At 37.3% G+C, this 23,414-nt stretch overlaps 2 protein-coding genes across 3 annotated transcripts in view; one reads left to right on the plus strand and one right to left on the minus strand.

Moving 5' to 3' along the window:
- Window positions 1–11,578, plus strand: part of SPTA1 (spectrin alpha, erythrocytic 1) — a 68,369-nt gene extending 56,791 nt beyond the window's left edge. For both annotated transcript variants that reach the window (XM_041003429.1, XM_041003430.1), the window contains exons 43-52: window positions 1,260–1,469; window positions 3,868–4,164; window positions 4,952–5,064; window positions 6,353–6,370; window positions 6,917–6,968; window positions 8,176–8,363; window positions 9,264–9,317; window positions 9,636–9,782; window positions 10,226–10,370; window positions 11,069–11,578. In XM_041003429.1, coding sequence (XP_040859363.1) covers window positions 1,260–1,469; window positions 3,868–4,164; window positions 4,952–5,064; window positions 6,353–6,370; window positions 6,917–6,968; window positions 8,176–8,363; window positions 9,264–9,317; window positions 9,636–9,782; window positions 10,226–10,370; window positions 11,069–11,200 — 1,356 coding nt within the window. In that variant the 3' untranslated portion in view covers window positions 11,201–11,578. The remainder of the gene's footprint in view (window positions 1–1,259; window positions 1,470–3,867; window positions 4,165–4,951; window positions 5,065–6,352; window positions 6,371–6,916; window positions 6,969–8,175; window positions 8,364–9,263; window positions 9,318–9,635; window positions 9,783–10,225; window positions 10,371–11,068) is intronic.
- Window positions 11,579–16,593: 5,015 nt separating this feature from the next.
- On the minus strand, window positions 16,594–17,535 carry LOC121171471 (olfactory receptor 10Z1). The gene has a single exon (XM_041003171.1). It carries the CDS (start codon window positions 17,533–17,535, stop codon window positions 16,594–16,596), a length of 942 nt encoding a protein of 313 aa, XP_040859105.1.
- Between the last annotated feature and the right edge of the window lie 5,879 nt (window positions 17,536–23,414).

A 23,414-nucleotide genomic window follows, 5' to 3' on the forward strand; every position in this document is an offset into this window, starting at 1 on the left:
TGTATATCTTGCATGTGAAACAGAAATTCAGAGAAAAAAATTTCTTTGAGGTTCTCTTCTATCTGGGCTTTCCGACCCTTGAGTTGTAGCTCCTTGTGTGGTACCGTGATCCCTTCCAAACAGCTGTTTCTATTTATTTATATTTTCATTCAGTTTTAAAAGTTTTTCTTAATGAGAGAATTGGTAGTACATGCCGCTTTGTTAAAACTGAAGGTGAAGGGCCCAGCTCGGTAACCTAGTAGCTAAAGTCCTCGCCTTGCACACGTGCCAGGATCCCATATGGCCACTACTTTTTATCCTGGCAGCCCCCTTCCCATCCAGCTCCCTGTTTGTGGCCTGGGAAAGCAGTCAAAGATCATTCAAAGCCTTGGGACCCTGCACGCATGTGGGAGACCCAGAAGAGCTCCTGGCTCCTGGCTTTGGATCAGCTGAGTTCTGGCTATTGTGGCCACTTGGGGAGTGAATCAATGGATGGAAGATCTTTCTTTCTGTCTCTCCTTCTCTCTGTATATCTGACTTTCCAACAAAAATAAAATAAATTTAAAAAAACTTGAAGGTGAAGTTTACTGAATTTTGTGATTTTGATACCAATATTGCTTTTTTAATCATCTTATATTCACAGGGTTAATTCACCCCTAGGTATAATATTCAACAATAGAAAATGGGAACGCTACATAAACAGAAAAGTGTTAACAAGAGCTAAAAATGATAGCCATAACCCCAAATGTCCATTTTATTTCTATGAATTTTTGTACTTTATATTAGTGGCCGTATTACAGAAAGAAAAAAACTGATTTTTTTTGAGGCAACTTAGATGTCTGCCAACCGATGACTAGATAAATAAGATATGGTATATATACATGATGAGTACTACTCAGCCATAAAAAAGAATGAAATCTTGTCTTTTGTACTAATAATGGCACGGATATATTGAATGATTGAAAAAAAAAAGGTGTTGAAAAGGATGTGTGCTATAGAAAGCATTTAGTTTGGACTACGAAGATTTGCAACATTTCATTCTATGCAAATATTCACTTAATCTTATTTTTTAGGGGTAACTCAGCATTTAATTGTAAGACACACACACCTAGACCTTGCATATAATTCCAACCAAGACCGTAATTTAGGGCTCCAAGTTGTATTGTCTTTACTTCATCATCATTCTAACTCTTACATAATTATTGTGGTAGAAATCACTAAAATAGAGGTACACTTGGCACATAGACCTTTTCTTGTGATGACCTCTCTGTTTTTCTCAGGACACACTGGATGCCACTCTGCAGAGCTTTCAGCAAGAGAGACTTTCTGAGATCACTGAGCTGAAGGACCAGCTGGTTTCTGCTGGACACAGCCAGAGTGAAGCCATTGAGGGACGCCACGCTGCCCTGCTGAAGCGCTGGGAACAATTGTTGGAAGCCGCTGCCGCGCACAGGCAGAGACTGCTGGAGAAGCAGCTACCTCTAAAGAAGGTAAAGAGAGAGAGAGAGAGACTTAATCAAGCCTCTAGTACCTATAAATTAACCATAAAGTGTGATATATATTAGACACCAAATTCACACAATCCATCAATATTGTAATATATTGAAAAAGGTCAAGAAGACATAATTCTTGCCCAAAATGTACTTAATTTTTTTATAGATCAATAGAAAGCCTATGTATCTGTGTGTGTGTGTGTGTGTGTGTGTGTGTGTGTGTGTGTGTGTGTGTGTGGGTGAGAGGCCTCGTAGACATAACGAAAATCAGTTATCTCCCCCACTTAGGAAATAGATATATTATCATAATCTCTGGAATTTCTGTTTTATTACTATTGCATGAAAAAATACTGCAGTTCACTGTAAGGGCTGGGCATTGCAGTGCATCAGGTAAGTCATCTTGAGATCCACATTAGAGTGCTGGTTTAAGTCTTCACCTCTGCTTCTAATGAAGCTTACTGCTAGTGCCCCCAGGAAAGCAGCTGATGGTGGTCCAAGTACTTGTGGCTTTGCCACCCACATAGGACACCCAGATGGAATTCTAGGCTCCTGTGTTCATCACAGGCCCAGCCCTACATTCTGTGGGCATTTGCAAAGTGAACCAGCAGGTGGAAGATCTCCCTTTGTCTCTCATTATATCTCTCTTTTATTTTTCTCTTCTCTCTCCCTCCTTCTCTTTCAACTGAACAATTTTTAAAATAATAATAATAATAATTCAGTATAAACTTTTACTTTCTATATTGGTATGCATGATTAAAAATTTTCTTAGTAGTTGCTGCCAACGTATTGAATGTGGACCGTTCCATGTAAAGTTTCTTTGAAAAGTCCATGAAACAGAAATAATTAGTATTAAATTTATTTTACTACAAAATAGTTTGAAGTCCATATTGCTTACTTTTTGAAAAACATGGGATCTGAAGAAATCAATTCTAAATGGAAGCATAAATGGGCAACGTTACGCATAAGTATATGTGCCACAAAGACAGCTGTTTCACATCCCCATTCTATTTTGCTTTACTTTCTAACTGTGGGTTGTTTAAAACTAGTTTTCTGATTCGAAAACATTCAGTCAACTTATAATGTAAAAGATGATATAAAGTCTTTTATAGATTTTCAGTCCTTTCTGTGTAGAGAACATATTAACAGTTTCTCAGTAGATTGTTGACATGAGTACAAAGTAATCTGGGCCGGTTTTCCTCCTTTTAACTTCCTTGTTTCAGAATGAAAACTCATTTTCATATTTTTTCCAGATGAATTTTTTCAGATGCACAATCTGCTGACCCAAAATCTATGATGAATTTTGTGTAGAAAACTACTTTTGTTACCTGCTGTTCAGAAAAATCCATGCTATGTGTCTCATTCAGTAACATAGACAAGTCACAGGCATTTAGACAACATACACAATGCCAGACAGCAGAATAGGGATATATAAATCTATTTTATAGGATGTAAGTTAAAGAGTGGAAAATAGGTGTAAGGGCTAGCTTAAAAAGTTTTAGTATGGGGCTTGTGTTGTGATATAGTGAGTAAAACCATTTCCTGCAACACCAGCATACCATATGGGGTAGATAGCAGACCCTGCTGCTCCACTTCCAATCCAGTTTGCTGCTAACGTCCCTGGGAAAGCAGCAGAATATGGCCCAAGTACTTGGATCCTTATATGCACACGGGAGGGTCACAAGAAACTCCAGGCTTCTGGCTGTGGCATGGAATAGCCCTGACCATTGTGGCCATTTAGAAAGTGAACCTGTGGGTTGAAGAGTTCTCTCTCTTTCTTTAAAGCTGCCTTTCAAATAAATGCAAAATCTTACAATGAGAAGAGCAGATTGAAATAGAATTTAAAAGGAAGATGAGATTACTTAATATAGCCAAAGACATCAGTGGGGTAAAGTATACAAGAGTTCAAAGGAGAAATAAATGGTTAAAGGGCAGAACAAATTTGCCTGTTTTCTCATTCAATTATTTTCCACTATTTGTTTATTTGTTTGCATGTTCATCATGTGCCGAGTGGAACTGAGACACAAACCAGATAATTGAAAACAACCGTAGTCGTTCACGGAATTTTAGATCTGATATTACTTTAAAAGTTATTCAAATTCCTCAATTGCAAATGCTGGAAAGCATGACTAATTTACAGGATAAAAAATACCATCGGTAGGACTTTCACCTATAGTTTATATGCCCACCACAGATCCTCGATTCCCATCAGTTTTAGTTCTACCTTTCTAGAATCCTGGCCCTAAAAATATGTGAAAAGGGTTATGGTTTTCATTTTCCTTACTCACTTATTCGATTTATTTATTTATTACTTTATTCTATTTTTATTCCCTGTGTCATTTCTCTTTTGAGAGGTTTTTATCAGGAAACAACAGCGGTGTCTTTTTGCCCTCTGCAGGCTGAAGATCTGTTTATGGAATTTGCACAAAGGGCTTCAGCTTTTAATAACTGGTGTGAAAATGCAGAGGAGAATCTGTCAGAACCAGTGCACTGCATCTCTCTGAATGAAATTCGACAACTGAAGAAGGACCATGAAGAGTTCTTGGCTTCTTTGGTTGGAGCTCAAGCCGACTTCAATCATTTGGTGGAACTGGACCAGCAAATCAAGGCTTTAAATGTGCCTACTAGTCCTTATACCTGGCTAACAGTGGAGGTACTAGAAAGGATTTGGAAGCATCTTCCTGATGTCATCAAGGTGAGCAGGGCAGAGCAGAGACTTCCCTTGGCTAGCTTGTGACATTAGTTTGTTATTTAAGGTAGGAGACATTGGAGAAAAAGAGAGTCATTATTAATAATTATATTGAGGTAGCAATCATGAATTGGAACTCATTGGGAAATATGTTCACAACTTCATTTATCTTACACTTCATAATTTGTAGTCTCATACCTCTCAATATCATGCAACGATCTAGGGGAAGCTAGCAGAACCTTTAAGAGGTGCTTTGGTAATAAATTGTGAAAAAATTGTGAGGTCTTTGTGTGTGTGTTTGTGTGTGGTCATAGTCATAGGTTCATATTTTCTTCAACTGGATATATTTTCTGTTTTGTACACACCTCCAAAAGATTCATTTTAATTTGCTTATTTGTAAGTTTTGTTTCTCTTTAGTAAGGTAATTTATGGAAGGAAATGTTTTAAAGTTTCGGTAAGAAAGCGATCAATATAGTATCTCTGTTTTGAAATGACAAGTCCTGTTACTACCCTTCCTTTTGAGTTTAATTTAAATTAAATATCATCCCTTCCCTCACAGTAAACTGTTGACAATAGGAGAGGTTTGCCTTTATTGCCAGCTTGTTCTTATTGGAAGTGATAAAAACCATTTTCACATTTTAGAGGTGAGAACAGATGGCCCACAAGAAAGATGAACACACACATGCTCTTGACTGTGGAAGCTATGCTAGACTTGGAAATGGAAGATGGACAGCTGAGTATAAAAGTGAAAGGCATTTAAAGTGTATCCCTCTGTCTGTGGTATGGGTTTTAGGAACGGGAACAGGAGCTGCAAAAGGAAGAGGAAAGGCAGATGAAGAACTTTGAGATGTGCCAGGAGTTTGAACAGAGTGCCAGTGCTTTCCTTCAGTGGATCCTGGATACCAGGTGCCCTATGTCATCTCCAAAGCTTCTGGCTCTTAGGACACATACGTCATTTGCTGTAGGAACAAAATATGCATGTTGCCGGGGGGGGCTGAAGGACTTCAAGAGTGTATGGTCACCCCTAAAATCACCACATTGTACCTGTGCCTTACATTTGCATCTGAATATTGTCTGAAATAATCCTTGCAAAATCAGGAAGTAGGAATTTCATCCTGCTACCCACTGTATATTCTTCTGCATGCTCTCCTTGGCAGTCTCATCTTTGCTCTGTTGCCTGGAATTGTTGTCTAGATAATAGCAAGCCTTTATGTTTACATGCCACCTTGCATTTTACAAATAACCTCCATATCCAGTAAACCACTTAACTTTCAGAGCAACCTTGAAAATTATACAGAGCTGATCTTATTGCTTCTGTTTCCAAATATGAAATGAAGTTCAGATAGGTAAATTAACCTATTGAAGGTCGTGTTTGTAATTGTTGTTGGCACAATCAGAAGCAGCGACTGCTGTTAACACCAAATAGAAAGTTACTATGTTGTTTGTCAACTAAAGATGTGATGATAATCAGCTGAGATAATGTATGCTAACTGAGTTTATTAAACATATAGTGTTCTCTACATGAAGATAGCATTTTTCATATACTCTGGGGTAAATGACCTAGAAAAACAAGAAATAGAAGGGAAGTAATATGTTACAATAAATGATCAAAGTTCATATACTGCATCCAGGAGGTAAATCAGAAGTGTGTTTTGAGGCTTAAAGTACTGATTTAAACAATCCATGATCTTCAAGGGTATTCAAAAAAGTTATTGCAGAATGGAATTAAACTTACGTTTATTTTGATGCAAAGATTTGAAATTCAAACATATTTCATAATATATATTCCCCCGAGCCTTTAGAAGACCCCAACACATGAAAGATTTGTTTAATTTGCACAAAATAACCTTTCCTTTTAATTCAATTTACAATGAACTTTCTTGAAGTACTCCATCATACCATTTCTAGCCAACTAATAAGGGCAAATCAGAGAATTGAGATAAAATTTCTTTCTCATGTCTGAAAGCATATGCTTTCATATCTGTGCTTTTGTCCACAAGCAAAGAGCTTCAAAGACAGTGCTGATTTTCTCAGGGTAGGAAAGATTTTGGAAAGAGTTGGTGGATGGATTCCTGTTTGTAACCATGAAGGATTTAGAATGTTTCGTAAATCTAAAGACCATTGAAGTATTCCATGCTAATTTATGATTTTCCTTTTCTTCCTTCTGATTTTGGTTCCGGGCCTCCATTTCCAGGGCTTATTTTCTGGATGGGTCAGTAGTTTATGTTCCTATGTTTGTTTTTTGTTTTGTTATATCATGTCATGTTGTGTCATGTTATTTATGTCATGTCATGTCATGTTAGCATTTGTAGTAAGAAATTTTTATATCACGTGATTTGATGGTGACTAAATAAAAGTGTGATTAAAGGAGAAGCTGATTGCTACTTCATATTTTAGCTAGACTTCACCAGGTAGAGTCTGACCCATATTGTATCTATGCATATTTGAGAATAAAAAATAGGATGAACGTGTGTGTGTGTGTGTGTGTGTGTGTGTGTGTGTGTGTGTGTGTTTGGGTGGGGGGCTTCTCCCAGGCAGAGAAGGACTGAGCCAGACCTCATTTCCACCTCATCAATCTGCCAAGGTTGCTGATAGAAGGGTTGGGTTATAAAAATGTGTTTTTGAAACTTCACTTTGTAGAAGCCATGCAAGCAGGAAGAAGTAGAAGCTGAGACTTGTTGGGGCTTTGTGTTGATATCTCTGTGGAATATATTGCTTCTGACATCATGAATGATGTTTTCATTTCATTCTTAATTAGATCTCTGCTAAAAGAAACAGGAACTCTGGAGTCCCAGTTGGAAGCAAATAAAGTAAGTATTACTGGTTTATTAAGTAAGGATATTTCCAGAATTATAAAGATATCAATAAAAAAATTAAAAGAAGCCCTGATAATGCATGTATCAAATTAAGTCAGAAACAATAGCTGCTTTTTAATTTTTATTTTATTTAAAATTTTATTTTTGATAATTTTTTCATGTTTGATTATGGTGTGAAGGGTCAAGGGCTAGAGGAAATTGAGTGAGACCATTGTTTTGACATTCTCTTTCTTTCCTCCTATGTTTAGGGGGAGGAGGGGATAAGGGTAGAAGCCATACCTAGCCTCCCTGCCAACAGCTTGATTTCCCCTACAGTCAACAACTTTTGTGGTTATGGACCAACTTATTTAGATCTCTCAAGTTCAATTTCTGTACACATACAATAGAGTATATAATAACTTGATTATAAAATTACTATAGTAACTAAGTAAAGGAACAAAGGTAAAACTTCCTAGTCCATAACCTGAAACATTGGCAACTTTGTTACTGCTTGATATTGTAAGATGAGAAAATGGAAATCTACATCTTTGTGCAATCACATGAAGTAAGGGGCTAAAAGGTGTTTTTAGACTCCATTGTAATTATTGCTTGTCACAGAGAGAATTAATTAAGTTAAATTTCTCCCTAACGATGTTACATAAACATGCACAACCATGTAACAATTAAGACATTCTCACTCTCCACCTATACTGGGCTCCTTCCTTTCTTGGGATACAATATCTCCTCATTAGGGTATCATGGATAAGATGCAGAAATTTGAGAAATAATGTGCTTCTGTAATAGGAACAGCCTGTGCACATCTGCACAAACTGATGGAGGAAGCCCAGGAATGAGTATTCGGAAGCATAAATGAGTCTGAGACCTCAGCTGCAATCAGTCGTGCATGTAATTCACAGTTAAGATCATTCAGTTGATATGCTGGGTCCTGGAAATCTGATTTTCTATCCACCATGTACAATTACTAACTTCTTATTGTAGAAAACCCTTGGAGTGGGAGTCATTGCACTGTAATTCCCTACTATATGTGACAATTACATGTGTGGCTTTTCTGAGTGGCTCATCTTTAAATGAAAGCAAAGAGATCCCAGAAAAATAATTTAAAAGAGGGATTAAGGAAATATCAAAACTTATAAGTTGTTCACCACTGTATACTTAGAACTAGCGGTCTGAGAGACTGTTTCTCTTCTGTGTCTTTTCCCAGAGGAAACAGAAAGAAATTCAGGCAATGAAACGTCAGCTGACAAGGATTGAGGACCTAGGAGACAACCTAGAAGAGGCTCTGATCCTTGACATCAAATATAGCACCATTGGTCTAGCCCAGCAGTGGGACCAACTCCATCAGCTTGGGATGCGGATGCAACACAACCTGGAACAACAGATTCAAGCCAAGTACTGAGAATCTAAGGCTAGGGCAGGGCAGGGTAAATGTGGTAACCAGTGTTAGAAAGGTAACTGAAATCCATGATTGGAGGCAGCAGATAAGAGAGCTGCTTCAGAGACATCACATTCACCTTCACCTACTTAGAACCTGGGTTTTCTTTTTACTCTGCCACAGAATGACTGTGTTTCTTTATGTTAAAGTTGCTCAGAGAAAGATGACAGTATCCCAGTATCTCTGGGTTTGGCCATACCTGTTTGCATAATTTAACTCCTGCATCTATTTCTTAAAGTTTCTTTGTTGTCTTCTGTGGTATGTCAGAAGTCAATCCCATTTGAAAAACCCCATGTAAAATGCAATGCCTAAAATGATAGAAATAGTCAAAGTGTGGTCTAAAAGAGCGGAAGTCCAATTTTTCTAGATTAATTATATTCATGCACTTTAGATGTCAACAGTTTTTGCTTTTATAATTTTTTACTCTAAATCAAGGGTTGGCAAACTTTTCCTGTAAAGGGCCTAGCAATAAATAATGTGGACATTGTGAGTCATACAACTAATATTGTAAATTTTTAGCTATGCTGTTGTGTTAAAAAGAAAACTAACCATCAGTATATCGTAAGTGAATGGACATGACCATGCATTGATAAAAGCTTGAGAATGGTGATTTGTGAATTTCATGTAACTTTCACAAAATCTTTTGATTATTTTCATCAACTGCAAATGTAAAAGTTCACACACAGATCAGGTGCACATTGCATGCTAGATTTGGCCCAAAGAGCATAGTTTGCCAACCACTGAATTAGATGCTTCTGATACATTGTCCATCAACATTTTTTCATCTCTCTTTATCGCATGGGCATACCTTTTTTCATTATTTTATTTTATGGATTAATTCATGCTTTTCTTTTCAGGGACACCATAGGTGTGAGTGAGGAAACATTGAAAGAGTTTAGTACAACCTATAAGTAAGTATAATCTCATGGTTGATGGTTCTTTGCCTTTTGGAATATTCAGGCTATGACAAATACTATTCTCCTTTTGTATAATATGGTGCAATCCTATTTGAAAATCCAGATCATGAGTCTTAATATATTATGTGACACTTTTGATCTTGAATGAAATATATGTTTAATGTTTTGTGCTTTTACTTCCATCGTTAGGATAAAGATATAGATCCTGTATTCAGTGATCTGACAAGCATATTGATGATGTTGGGAAAACATAGTGCTTTCTCTTCTCATCTAGTTTTCTGTGGAATGTAACGAACTATTTATGTTCTTCAGGCACTTTGATGAGAATTTGACAGGCCGATTAACTCACAAAGAGTTCCGATCCTGCCTGAGAGGGCTCAATTACTACTTGCCCATGGTGGAAGAGGATGAACATGAGCCCAAGTTTGAGAAGTTCCTGGATGCCGTGGATCCAAGCAGGTAGAAAGAAGTCCAAGGAACAGAATATCTGTGAGATCTTCAATAAGCACGGCTGAATTATAGGCCAACCTATGAAGGGGGGACTGTTGTGTGCCTGTGGGATGTCTCAAACTTGTAAAAGACTCAAGTGATATTGGGAACTGATTTTTCCTAATACTAAGGGCCACATAAATTCAGTGCTTAGGGATTAATGCTGATGGGATATTCCAAAACCTTTTAAGAAGAATGAATCTTAATTACACAAGTGAAACAGAATCTGGATCCTAGAGAAAAATGCCTGTTTGTTAAAAAGTGAAAGGGTGGGAAATCAAGTGGAGAGATGACTTATTGTCTTGGACAATTTAGGAGAACACATTGAGTTGAGGTAGCTCCTGCTTCTGGGATGTTTAGAATGTTTGCCTTACTCTTGATAAGACAGAGCTCCTGATCCATTTCTTTCACAGGAAGGGTTATATCTCACTGGAGGACTATACATCTTTCCTGATTGATAAGGAGTCAGAGAACATCAAGTCCAGTGGTGAAATAGAGAATGCTTTCCACGCCCTGGCAGAAGGCAAAGCCTACATTACCAAAGATGACTTGAAGCAGGTCAGGTTCCAGTCACTTTCTCTCCTATGTAATCACCCGAATCTTAGAATTTGTTCATCGTTGGCCTGGTTTCCTCCTTTGAAAATATGTAATCAACCACCCATTTATTTCTATTATTTATTTGTTTTATCATACAGGTCCATGGGTTTGGGGAATTCCCTTCTCCCTTGCCTAAATCCCTTCTCCCATCACTGAGTATGGTCCTTCATAAAGAGTCATGAATCCACTCTTTTGCTAAATAAGTGTATCCTGACATTGTAGGTATGGACAATGACCACCAGTCCATTTTTACCATTAGACCTTCTTTGGAACAAGATATCATTTGTATTTATCAGTGTTTTTGCTTTGTCTTTTTGTCAGCTCAAAAATGTACAGTGTCTCTCTTATTATCAGAGTCAATCTAAAACTTTTAACTCAGTTTTAAAAGTACTTGTTATTCCTTCTATTTAATACATCAAATTTAAGGACTTGGACATAGGAAATGGTTAAAGTGAATGATCTTTTTTCTTCAATAAATAATGGAATTGAAAAGCTTATCTTATATATTAGAAATCATACAGTTATTGGAAAAGTATGTGACAGGAGCATGACTTGGTTCCTCTTCCAAATATACTTCACCTTCTGTGTTTAGAGTATATCAGATCCCAAAGAATCAGCTATGTCTGTAATTATGATTTTTGTTATTTTATGTATTTCAGGCACTAACTCCAGAACAAGTGTCATTTTGCACCATACATATGCAGCAATATATGGACCCACAAGGTCGAAGCCATCCTGCTGGTTATGACTACGTTGGTTTTACCAATTCCTACTTTGGAAATAATTCATAAGCAGATTCTTGGTCTGCAAAGATAATCTTGGTGTTGTAAAGCACTGAAATACTAAATGGACAGTCAACTTTAGGGAATAAAGATGGCCATGTGTGACAGTGTGTGTGTGTGTGGGGGGGCGGTGTAACAGTTCCTGCAGTACCTTATAAGAATCTCAAGCTTAGGAAGCATAAGGCATTAATAGAGTTCACGCAGTGGACATCATGGCTTATTTTGTGTAGCTAATCATTGTCAACAGACTCCAAGCCCTCCGTGTTCATTTGATTTATGTGTGTGTTGTGATGATTTGGTTTTGCTCTGGCTATAGGAAAATATATTTTTATTAAAGTAAATGTATTTCTTTTAAAAGGTCAAAGGTAAATAAAATGTTTCTGATCCGAGTGAATGTGTCTCTTTTGACATCTCTATTTTTTTTTTTTAATATAAACAGCCTGTGTGAATACTTGGCATAATGAGTTAAGCCAATGCAGAACATGCTTACATGCTATACCTGAGTGTACGGGTTAGGACGCTGACTCCATTATTCACAGCAGCTGCCTAGTAATGTCCTCTTTGGAAAGAGAAGCTCATGGCTCACATGCTTGTTTCCCTAGCGCCCATATGGAAGCCCTTGTTCCAGTTCCATGCTGCTGAATTTGGCCTGGCTTAACCCTGCCAGTTGTGGGAGGTTACAGAATGAACCAGTGGACAGGATATCTTTCATTATCTATCTCTCTTCCTAAGTTTCAAAATAAACCCACAAATAAATAAGTAGATAGTAAATAATTAAATAAATATGAACGGATAATTATGCTGTAAGGAAGGACAATGATAGAATAGATTAAATAATAAAATCCATGGCGATTTAAGACTATTTCTTTTTACCTTTGGAATGCATTTAAATTCTTAGTTTGAAGATACTTAATAATCTGGAGAACATCATAATTTCTTCTGTAATATTGAACCACTTGAAGATCAAAATAATGCACATTTTTAAAGCAGATTCCTTTACATATCTCATCATTTTTTGTTTTGTTTTTTAAAGATAATTTCATATTTCACCATAATAATAGATATTCTTATTCTCAAAATGACAAAATTCTGGCCTGGAATGACTTCCTTCTTTCTTCCACATCCCTGAATTTCCTCTTGTGTTAATGTAGTAGAAGGAACATTCAAATTGATTTGCTTCTATCTCTTGCTGAAGCAGGAACCTGTAGAATTGTTTACACAATTTAGAATTATGAAAGATCAAGAGGTGGTGCTGTGTCTAAGAATTTTCAGGCCAGTTTTGGTGTGAATAGGTGCAAATGCTAACATTCTGATCTAGTTAATAATTTACCAATGTGATGTTATCATTTACCAATGTGAATTTTTAGATCAGTTCTTTTCCTTACATAAAATTGCTGGTATCTTATACAATTTCCCTTTCCCCCACATCCAAGTCTATGGATTTTGTCACTTGATTGAGAGTTTAAACTAATCCCTTTCTCTGCATGGAAATTATCCTTCTAATTCCTTTCACAACATTCATTTAAAAAAATGGTTAAAACTGAAGTTGTTTTGCTCCTAAATTTGAGAACAATATTATAATAATAGGTGGCAAAGTTGAAACCAAAGTGTGTAGTTGAATTTGTTCTGAAAATTGTAACATTAATTTGCATCAAAGTACTGTCAAGGGGTCAGGGCAATGGCAGACTAAACCTCTGCCTGTGGTGCCAGCATTTCACAGGGAGCAGATTCAAGTCCCACCTACTCCACTTCCAATCCAGCTTCCTGCTCAGGAAAGCAGTAAAGGCTGGTCCGAGTCCTTGAGCCTCTGCACCTACATGGAAAACCCAGAGGAACCTGCAGGGTTCTGGATTTAGACCTGATCAATCCTGGCCATTGTGGCACTCTGGGGAGGGAGGCAGTGGATGGAAGATATCTCTCTGTCTCTCATCCCTCTGTAACTCTGCCTTTCCAATATAAACAAAGAAACAAATAAATAAAATGTTATCAAATAGGTTCTATTTTCAATTAATTCTATCATTAAAAAAGAAAAATAGAGGCTTTAATGCAATAAGTTATACATGGAAAATGAGGCAGAACCAGGCATTTAGCTCAATGAAATTGACTTCACATATTTGGTAGTAATTAGATCCTTCAACAGACCATTAACTGAGGGATATGTGACCATATTCCAATGGAGAAACTTCTGGCCAAAACAAAACAAAACAAAAGTTTGTCCATTGTTAGCACAGGCAAAGTTTCAGGTCTTTAATTAAGCAAGGAAACTTGAATCACCTGGGAAGAATTTGTAGTGTATTTTTGTTATCTCCACCTGATATCTGTAATTTGAAAGCTATAGGGATATATACAATGTTTATTCTGGAAAGTTCTCCCAAGTATATTTCATATACTATCAAAATTGAGACTAGTACATTTGACTGTTATGTGAGTCTTTGAATATTATATAGAAATTAGAATATTCATATATACCTTTGATGTGCACATCTAGGGAATTTAGGCTGGGTGAACTCAATAGTCTATAGAAATCAATTTGATCAATTATCTTTAATGCAATGGAAGATGGTCTTCATCTTAGCTTCAATGATCTATTCTGCACTCAGGACCTTTCTGCTTTCTGACCTTCTCTCTAATTTGTTTTTCAGGCCAAGCTTCTTTCTTCTCACGCACTTGATTTTCATGGAAACATAAAACATGGATTCCACACAATCTCTCTCTCTCTCTCTATATATATATATACACACACATATACAATCTCCATATATACTCTCTTTATATACTCTTTATATACATACACACACATATATGTGTGTGTATAGATCTGTGTATATATATAGAAATGTATATGTGTGTGTGTGTATATATATATATATATATATACATAAATGTAATATAAGCCTTACTTTTTCACTTGTGTCTCAAATCCAGCCTACTCCTAACTCATTGCTATACTATGTGAAACTTACCTTTTATAATCTCAGGTTCATAATTTTCTTCAGTCATCACCGCCAGTATCTACATTAAGGCCACATTGCCCTCCATTAGTAAGATGGCATTACATTGGCTACTAATCTTGCTTCTGGGGTTTTCCTTGCTGAAATTTTTCATCCCTTCTGCTTCTTGGTTAATCTTTCTTAATCTCCTCCAAGATAACACTTCAATCCATTTGGGAAGACTTATTGTGTTCTATTCCCTAATAGCAAAAATCATTATGACTGAAGCAAAGTACTTAAATTGCGTCCCACCCCAGCAAAGAAGTCTTGACTGAAGACAACTTTTCAGTACTACCTACTGTACCACCCCCTCTGTACAACTCACAACTCTCGCAAATAGGCCTAGACCATCTTAACATTTAGTTGTTATTGTTCTGTTCTCTCTTCTACAAATGTTCTGTCTTCCTACTGAATGCATTTAAAACTGACACATTTTTAGAAACAAGTTCAAGAATTATTGATATAGATTTAGGCAGACAGCTCGTTCAGGGTCATGAGTTTGGAAGCCACACTTTGCATACCTATGAAATCCCTTCTGCCAGCCTGTCAGTCCAAGGATGCTTTTCCACTGAATGCTTCTCATTACCTGGGATCTGAGTGTGGCATTGTTACACTGCAAGACCTTTAATAGCCTATTCTGAGCAGTGTCTTGGGCTCTCTCTTCTTTCCTTATGGACTGATGAACCCCAAGGACAAAAGGTAGAGTACTCATTCTCCCTCCCCTTTTCCTTCCTGGCCCACTCTCCCAGAACATGGCCCATGTGTGTCTATAGTTGTCACCTTCTGAATAAACCTGACTGCTGTCTTAAGGTGTGCCTGTGCTTAAAATGGTTTTTAAGTAAGAGACAAAAGCCTAAAACATAAATGTTAGACTGTAACTTAGACTTCCATACTGCCTTAGAATGAAGCCTTACATGATCATCCATCTAGAATATCTCTCCTTAGATTAAAGAAAAATATCTCTTTCCTTAATATGTTATTTATAGCCTCTGATATTTATTAGAAGATTGCTATGGGCAAAGAATTATGATAGAATATTTTAGTTTATGATCCTATTTACTGCCAACATAATTTGTGATATTACACCTATTTTACAATGAAGACTTTGAAGTTATTAAAATGAAGTGTATGAATTACATAGTGTTACAATGCTAGCAAGTTGAAGAGTATACACTCAAACTCCTCCCTGACAGCCGTGTGTCGTTACACCTTATCCCTCCCAATGTCTGGCATTGTAAGGAGTTAGCAGGGCTACTAGGCAGATAGTGCAATGTCCCTGAGAAAAGTTTCTTTAAAAAGGAACAAGATGAGTTTTCTCCTTGAAAGCCACATGTAACAGGGTCAAAGCACCCAGCCCACTATGAGTTTCTAGTTTGACCATGAGAATAGCAATTGAATAAGTAAATCCGACTTTTCTCCCTGAATTGTCCAAATGGAAATTCTTTTCTGTAACAAAAGGACGGCGGCAGTTTTCATTTCTGTTGTACCATTTTCTCTGCAACATCTTCAGTTATGACACTTTGTGGGATGCAAAGCAGGAAAAATGGCTAGTTTTACAAGAAATTCCAAAGGATGCTATCCAGTTTGGGATGATGGAATTGGAGAAAAGTTTTGACACCCAGGATTATAAGACTGTCTGAAAGCAAACAAACATTGAAAGAACCTAAGAAGATAGAAGGAGGGAGGGTAAGAGTGAAGGGAGAAAAGCAGGATGGGAAGTATAACTATGCTCTTAAAATTAAACACATGGAATATGTTCCCTATTTATAAATAAAACGTTAGAAACAGGAGGTATGAATAAATAAATATTTTTGAATTATACCTGTGCAGCTTGGATAATGCATCAAAATAAAAAGGGCAAAATAATAATGACTCAGAACTCATTGAAGAACTATCTATTCCAAGAAATAGTAATCTTTCTTTTCTTTTAGAAATCACTAGACTAATTTGTCAAAAGGCTATCACTGAATTACGATGTTGGAAAAATATTACTATTGAAATAGTCTGTTATGCACCCATTCAAAAGTCTCCATAGTAATCCTGATAAAGCCCCTGCCAGCCCTGCCGTGAACTTGAACACTCTAAATTTTTTTTTTGGTTAAGCTCAGTTAACAAAAATTATAACGTTGATGAATTTTAACAATGTTTACATTTTAATGGGCATTAGAAACTATGGGTGCTGTCTTTGATTCTGAATGCAAGCATTCAGATTTTGAGTTTGTTGTAAGATGAACATAGTAAAGGAGCAAACCCTGCCTCTGGGTTACCCAGTAACCTGCAGAAAAGGCAGGCAATGAGATGGGATTCTCAGGAACCTGCGAGTGAAGCACCTTGGGCCCAAGGCCCGCACATCTGGCCTCAGATTTTGATCTGTGGTTGATCTCCAAAGAAAGCAGTGTCCATTTTAACTAATCACCCTTTTCCCAGAAAACTCCCCTGGAATGCATGTCTTATAGCTGTCTGCACAGCCCGATTTCTTAGACTATAAACAATAGGGTTCAAGAGAGGGGTAACCACAGTGTAGGTAACAGCAATAAGCTGATCCCGCTCAAGCGAGTAGCTAGCTTTGGGCCTCAGGTACATGAAAGAGGCACAGCCGTAGTGAATAATGACCACGGTGAGGTGTGAAGCACAGGTGGAGAAAGCCTTCCTGCGGCCGTCAGCAGAAGGGATCTTCAGGATTGCCACAAGGATATAGGCATAGGAGATGACGATGAAGAAGAAGGAGACCAAGAGCACTAGCAGGCTGAGGATAAGAATCCCCAGCTCACTCAGTTCTGTATCCCCACAGGCGAGGCTTAACACGGGAGGCGTGTCACAAAAGAAATGTTGAATCTCATGGGAATTGCAGAAGGAGAGACAGAAAATGACCAGTGTCATTCCCAACCCAAAGAGGTATCCGCTTAGGAAGGAGATACTGATCAGCTGAATACAGAGTGTGGGACTCATGCGGCTGGTATAGTGCAGTGGGGCACAGATGGCCACATATCTGTCAAAGCCCATGACAGCCAGAAGGAAGCAGTTGGTACAGGCCCACGAGGCAGAGAAGAACATCTGTGTAGCACAACCCACATAGGAGATAGCCTGGACTCCCATAACCAGGCCAAAGAGCATCCTGGGTATGATACCCAAAGTGTAGCAGGTCTCAGAGAAGGACAAGAATGAAAGGAAGAGGTACATTGGAGTGTGTAAGTGAGTATCCAACCTGATGATTATAATAATAAAGACATTGCTAGTCAGGGTGACAAGATAGAGTGAGAGGAACAAGGCAAATAGCAAAAGCTGCAGGTTTCCAAAGCTGGAGAAGCCAAGGAAGACAAAATCCTTCCAGTAAGTTGCATTGGATTGCCGCATTCTGGGTGAAGTCTCAGACTTGCTGATTCTTTCCACGTTATCAGTAGATGTGTAGCTTCTTTAAAATACAGGATGAGATGGAGTCTCTCTACATTGAACCTGTTGTAATTTGAAAAGGAATCCTTGATTTAGAACACAGTCAAGCTTTGGAAAGATATTTGTTATATTAGATACAAATGAGGAGGCATCATAAAATGAATGTATGTGCATATATATTTACATACGCACAGAAAAACAATCACTAAATATGTATATATGTATGCATTTGCATATAATATATGAGTAAATGCAGAAATACATGCACACGGAGAAAGACACAACTATGGGCATGTCATACCAAGACCATTCATTGCACATTTTCCGTTAATAACCATATCCACAAATATGTTAGGCATTCCTATTCAGAACAAATGCATGTCTATTTGGACATGCATCGATTTGTGGAGCAATTCACCACCCATTTGTAATATTGATCCTGTAGATATATTTTCACTTAAAAATATACTAGTCGGTTTATGTACACTGCCTCTTAGAACTTTGGATAGAAATACAGTCTTGATTACCATTATTTTGTAAATTAAGCGACAAAAGTCAGATTAAGTAAAGTTAACTTCCATGAAGCCACACAGAAGGAAGACTAGAAAAATGAGTATGGTGAGTCCTAACCAAAATGCACTTACCCCACAGAGGGACTGATTTCCTCATAGACAGTGAGACTCTCACTCTTCAGAATAAAGACTAAAAGTCATTTTGTTTAACATCACTAACTTGTTACTAAGCAGTCCCTTTCTCAAATCATTTTACCTTTTCAAGACTCCTCGGGCAGATTGGGACTGGCTCCTTTGACGTGGTTGTGCCCAGTATCAGAGAAAAATGGGGCTTGGAGAAGGCTGTGCATCAGACACATCTCAACTCAAATCTCAGGCATCAAACTCCGCTACCTACCAAAAAAACACCTTCTCTGAACCAAATCATGGTGAAAAGGCTCTCCACTCACCCGGAAAAGGCTCACAGAGACAATTGGCCCTGTCTCTGAGCAGCCAAGCCATAGATGACCTTCAGATAAGGAGAGCCTGCAACAAGTAGACCTGAGGCTCATCTCAGATACTCCTTTGCCAAGCAGAGTGATGTTCTTAAATGACAGCAAGAACCTCTTTTCTCTAGCCCCAAGTGGTGTGCCACATCTGCTTCCATCAGTTTGTCTCTCAGAGGAATCCCTAATCCCAGCAGGTTCTATGTGAGCAAGTGCCTCTAATTGTACATCTCATCATTAATCATTCATTTCCTTTGGGGGAAAATAGAAAAGGGAACGTGAACAAAGAAATGTTCAGATCATTATTTAGGCAATCATGAGTATATCTATCATGAACTAGATATCTTTATTTTCTTTTTTTTTTTTTACTTTTTTTTATTGTTATTAACATTGTATTATGTGATACAGTTTTATAGGCACTGGGGATTCCCCCCTAGATATCTTTATTTTCAAACAACGGGTTTATTTTAAAACCTACCTCAACCTGGCAGAAGTAAACAGCCAACTCAATCTGAGAAAATTGGAAAGACCAGTCTAACATCAGAGAATTCAGGATTTACATTCTTTTAAAGAGGTATTTACTTTTATTGGAAAGTCAGAGTTAGAGAGAGATCTTCCATCCAGTGTTGACTCTCAAATGGCTGTAAGGTCCAGAGCTGGGCTGCTCCAAAGACGGAGGCAGGAGCCTTTTCCAGATCTTGTATGTGGACAGAATAGCCCCAAATCTTAGGCCATCCTCTGTCTCTTTCCTAGACCTTTTAACAGGGAAATGAATCAGAAGTGAAGCAGCCATGATTCAAATCAGCACACATATGGAATGCCAGGACCGCAGACAGAGGGCTAACTTGCTCTACCACTGTGCCAGCCCCCAGAATTTGTGCTTTTAAACTCCCAGTATAAGATGCATTGTTTAAAAAATAAAAATTAACAAGAATTCACCTCCACATATTGTTTTTTCAAGAGTTCATCTGAAATTTCATGTAAGTGTGTCCGGCTTCCAAAGTCATGCTCAAGAATATCATGTCTCTTTCAGGGTCAATTTCATTCTGTATCCTCATCTATTTACTCTCACTTTTTTTTAACTTTGCAAGTGCATCAATTTTTTTAAGTTTGCCTAACTTTCATCTTCTCTTTCATTGTTCCACAGTGCTTGGATATTGGCATCATATTCATAAGCCATTTTCCACATTGAGTTGTCCAAAATCCTAAAAACTTCCCAGAAATCACCAAGGTTGATCAATTACTTGAACTTGTCATTCTCAAAATGTGTGTTTCTACAATACACCAATATTTTTTCATCTTTTCACCTCCAATACACATTTTCAGTCATTCAGCAATTCAATAATAATTATTTATAATAGGTTTGACATATAATACTGTCTAAATAGAACACTTAGGAATTATCATCACTATTTTTTAGGTAGAAAAACTAAGACAGGGAAAAATGAATTGCCTGAGATATCAAAATCTACTGATGATACAGTCCAAGTGGACTCAAGAACCTTTTCTCATAACTCTTATAATATTCCTGAGACTTTGTATTTGGTCAGAAGGATCTAAAGATGGTTAAGATGTGGAAATGAACGGAATATTATTAATAATTATTAACTGCTAAATCATTGTACTGCATACAATTTTAGATGCTGGTCTGCTAATTTCAGCCTGCATTTTTAAAAAGATTATTTTTATTGGAAAATCAGATTTCACATAGGAGAAGACACAGTGAGAAAAATCTTTCATTCACTAGCTCACTCCCCATATGGCTACAATGGCTAGAGCTGAGTGGATCTGAGCCAGGAGCCAGAAGGTGCCTCTGGGTCTCCCACATACATATAGGATCCCAAGGCTTTGGGGGCATCCTGCATTATTGCTTTCCCAGGCCATAGGTAAGAAGGTAACTCAGAAGTAGAGCAACTGGGACATGAACTGGCGCCCATCTGGGATGCTGGCACTAGAAGGCAGAGTAAGATTAGCCCCTCAGATTGCATTTTGAACATTACCTACTTAAACAAGATTGAATCACTTCCAGTAAAATAAAGACCATTTGAAATGGCATAATTCTAGTTATGCCAATCCACTGATAGATGGTCATATTTTAAGATATGTGTGCTGTTACGAATTAACTAGGAGAAAAGGCCTATATTTGAAGTCCTTTATACTAAACCAAAGTGTAACATTTTCAGTGCTTGTCATTCTTTCTGCTTGTACTATTAATTCACTTTTCTTCACACTGGAGAAATTCCTTACAATTTCTTACAATTCCTTACCAAACATATTTTCTCTCTATTTTTATTTACTTGAAAATGTTTTCATTTTTCTAAATTTGTGAAATGTAGAAATGATGAATATAAAGTTCTGTCTCAAGCTTTTTAAAACTTTTTGATGTGTCATCAATGTATCTGTTTCATGCAATATACTGTCATAATGCAGTCAATAACTGCATACTATTTCACTCTGTCATGTGTCACTTTTCATGTGCTTTTTCAATAGATTTTTAAGATATGCTTCTTTTTTTCTAACATGATTATCAGTACTGTGCATGAAAGATTAACTATTTCACTGTAAAGTTTTTTAGTTTTAATTTTATTAATAACAGATTACATGTGTTTCACATGTACAGATCTTTTTTGTTTTTTAAGCTTTACTTATTTTTATCACAAAGTCAGATATGCAGAGAGGAAGAGAGACAGAGAGAAGATCATTCATCTGCTGGTTTACTCCCTAAGTGACCTCAATGGCCTATGCTGTGCCGATCTGAAGCCAGGAGCCAGGAACTTCCTCCAGGTCTCCCACCAGGTGCAGGGCCTCAAGGCTTTGGGCCGTCCTCGACTGCTTCCCCAGGCCACAAGCAGGGAGCTGGATGGGAAGTGGAGCTGCTGGGATTAGAACAGGGCCCATATGGGATCTTGGACCATTCAAGGTGAGGACTTTAGCCACTAGGCCACCGTGCCGGCCCCCATATGTGCACTTCTGACAAGATAATCATGCTTCCCTTAAACTCTCTCCCTTAATCCTGCTCCTTCTTCCCTTTTTTTTCCTTTGATTTTTAAAGGCATGCTTTCAATCTACTCTGTTATCACAGAGTCGATTTACTATCAGTTCTTCCAAATTCTCTTCTTCATGGGTCCTAAATTTGTGTTCTCCTGTTTGAAAGCTGAAGCTGACAAGGTTTCCACTCTCAGCCCTCAATCTGATTCAAAGTTACATCACAAGCAATACTGTGAGTCACGTAGGCTTGTTTCAGTCCTTCTGTTAAGTTTTTATTGATATGTAACATTTATATATTTTATGAAGTATAGTACAGTATTTCAACATATATGCACAACATAAACCAATGTAACCAAGCTACTTTGTTTGCAATTCCTTTCTTGCTCTTAGTGCATTATCATTAACCATGGTTCTCTCACTGTGCCATGGAACAATAGAACAGTTTATCCAACCTCCCACCATCTCCCACACTCCTACCTTTCCTAACTTTTGATAATCACCATTCTAAGTTCATACGTATTAATTTTAAACTTTAATATGTGAGAATGTGCAATTATAATCTTTTTGTATCTGACTTACACTTTTATGATTTCCAATTCAGGAGCATATTCTTTTTCATTTTATTCTGTTATTTACTGAGCTTCCAGTGATAATGTGGGGTTCGAACAGAGATAATAATAGATTTGTTGTCTCAGCTACTGTAAATTACTAAACTTTAATTTTGGAAACTTTGTTTCTGCTCTAAACTTTGCTTCTTGGGAGTCTAATGGGGTATAATGGGGTATACTGGGAACTACTACTAAGCAAGGAAACTCCAAACTCACAGTCATAATGAAAGAAAACAGAAATATTTTTTTAATTTTTAATAACAGAATAATTTAAAATTTACAAAATGAAAGTTATGAAGTGTTACAAACATATCCCATATACCTCACATCTACCTTTCCGTGTTATTAACCTCCTCATCAATATATTTCTTATAATGGGAAAAAAAGACGTTGCAGGAAATATAAACCAAGCTAGATAAACAAGATCATATAAAACACCAATATTTTAATATTAACTGTTTCTTAAATTTCTAACTGCCTTATTTCCAATAACTTCAAATCATTGTTCCTAACTGCTTGTCCATATTTCATAATTCTTATGAATAGAGCGATCACTGGGTTGTTTTACCTCATTATTAACTGCTTCTTTTCTGTTTGTTGCTCAGCACCCTCTCCCCGTATCACTGCTTTAATATCTTGTACATTCAACTAACACCCCAATCCAAGGACCACCTCATAGTAGTTAGATCAATCAAAGTGTGTTGTTTCTGAATTTAATGTTCTATACAAATGGAGGGCAGATGCTCCTTCAGGGTCATCAGATGCAGTTTTTCTATAACCTAATTTATGTTAAAATAGTAATAAACAGGAAAACCACTCGTGGTTAAGCAGTATTACACATAGGAAGTGCTGGGATGGCCATGTGGTATGGTGGTGATAATCACATAAAGTGAAACTCTATATCCCATCCTTGAACTTCTGAGTTTGTATCTTGGCTCTGCTCCTGACTGTGGCTTTCTGCTAATGCACACTCTGCTAGGGCAGAAGGGATGGCACAAGTGGTTGGGATCTGCTACCCCAGACAGAGACCCGCATCAGGTTCCGTAAGCCCAGCTTTGGCCTCGCCCATCCCTATTTGCTGCAGGTAATTGGGAGTGAATCGAGTGGATGGATATCCTCTGTCTTACTCGTTAGCATTTGTGTATAATAAATTAATAAAGATTTTATCTGTGCCTTATAATTTAGAATGTAAGATAAATAATAACCTAAATTAAGTGAAAATAAAAATAGCAGACTTGAAATGCTTAGGA

The sequence above is a fragment of the Ochotona curzoniae genome, unplaced genomic scaffold (genome assembly GCF_017591425.1).
Source record: "Ochotona curzoniae isolate NIBS_2020 unplaced genomic scaffold, NIBS_Ocur_1.0 scaffold_2683, whole genome shotgun sequence".
Classification (NCBI taxonomy): Eukaryota; Metazoa; Chordata; class Mammalia; order Lagomorpha; family Ochotonidae; genus Ochotona; species Ochotona curzoniae.

Excerpts from the sequence above, each read along its gene's own strand:
- LOC121171471 (XM_041003171.1), bottom strand. The coding sequence starts at position 17,535 with ATGCGGCAATCCAATGCAACTTACTGGAAGGATTTTGTCTTCCTTGGC.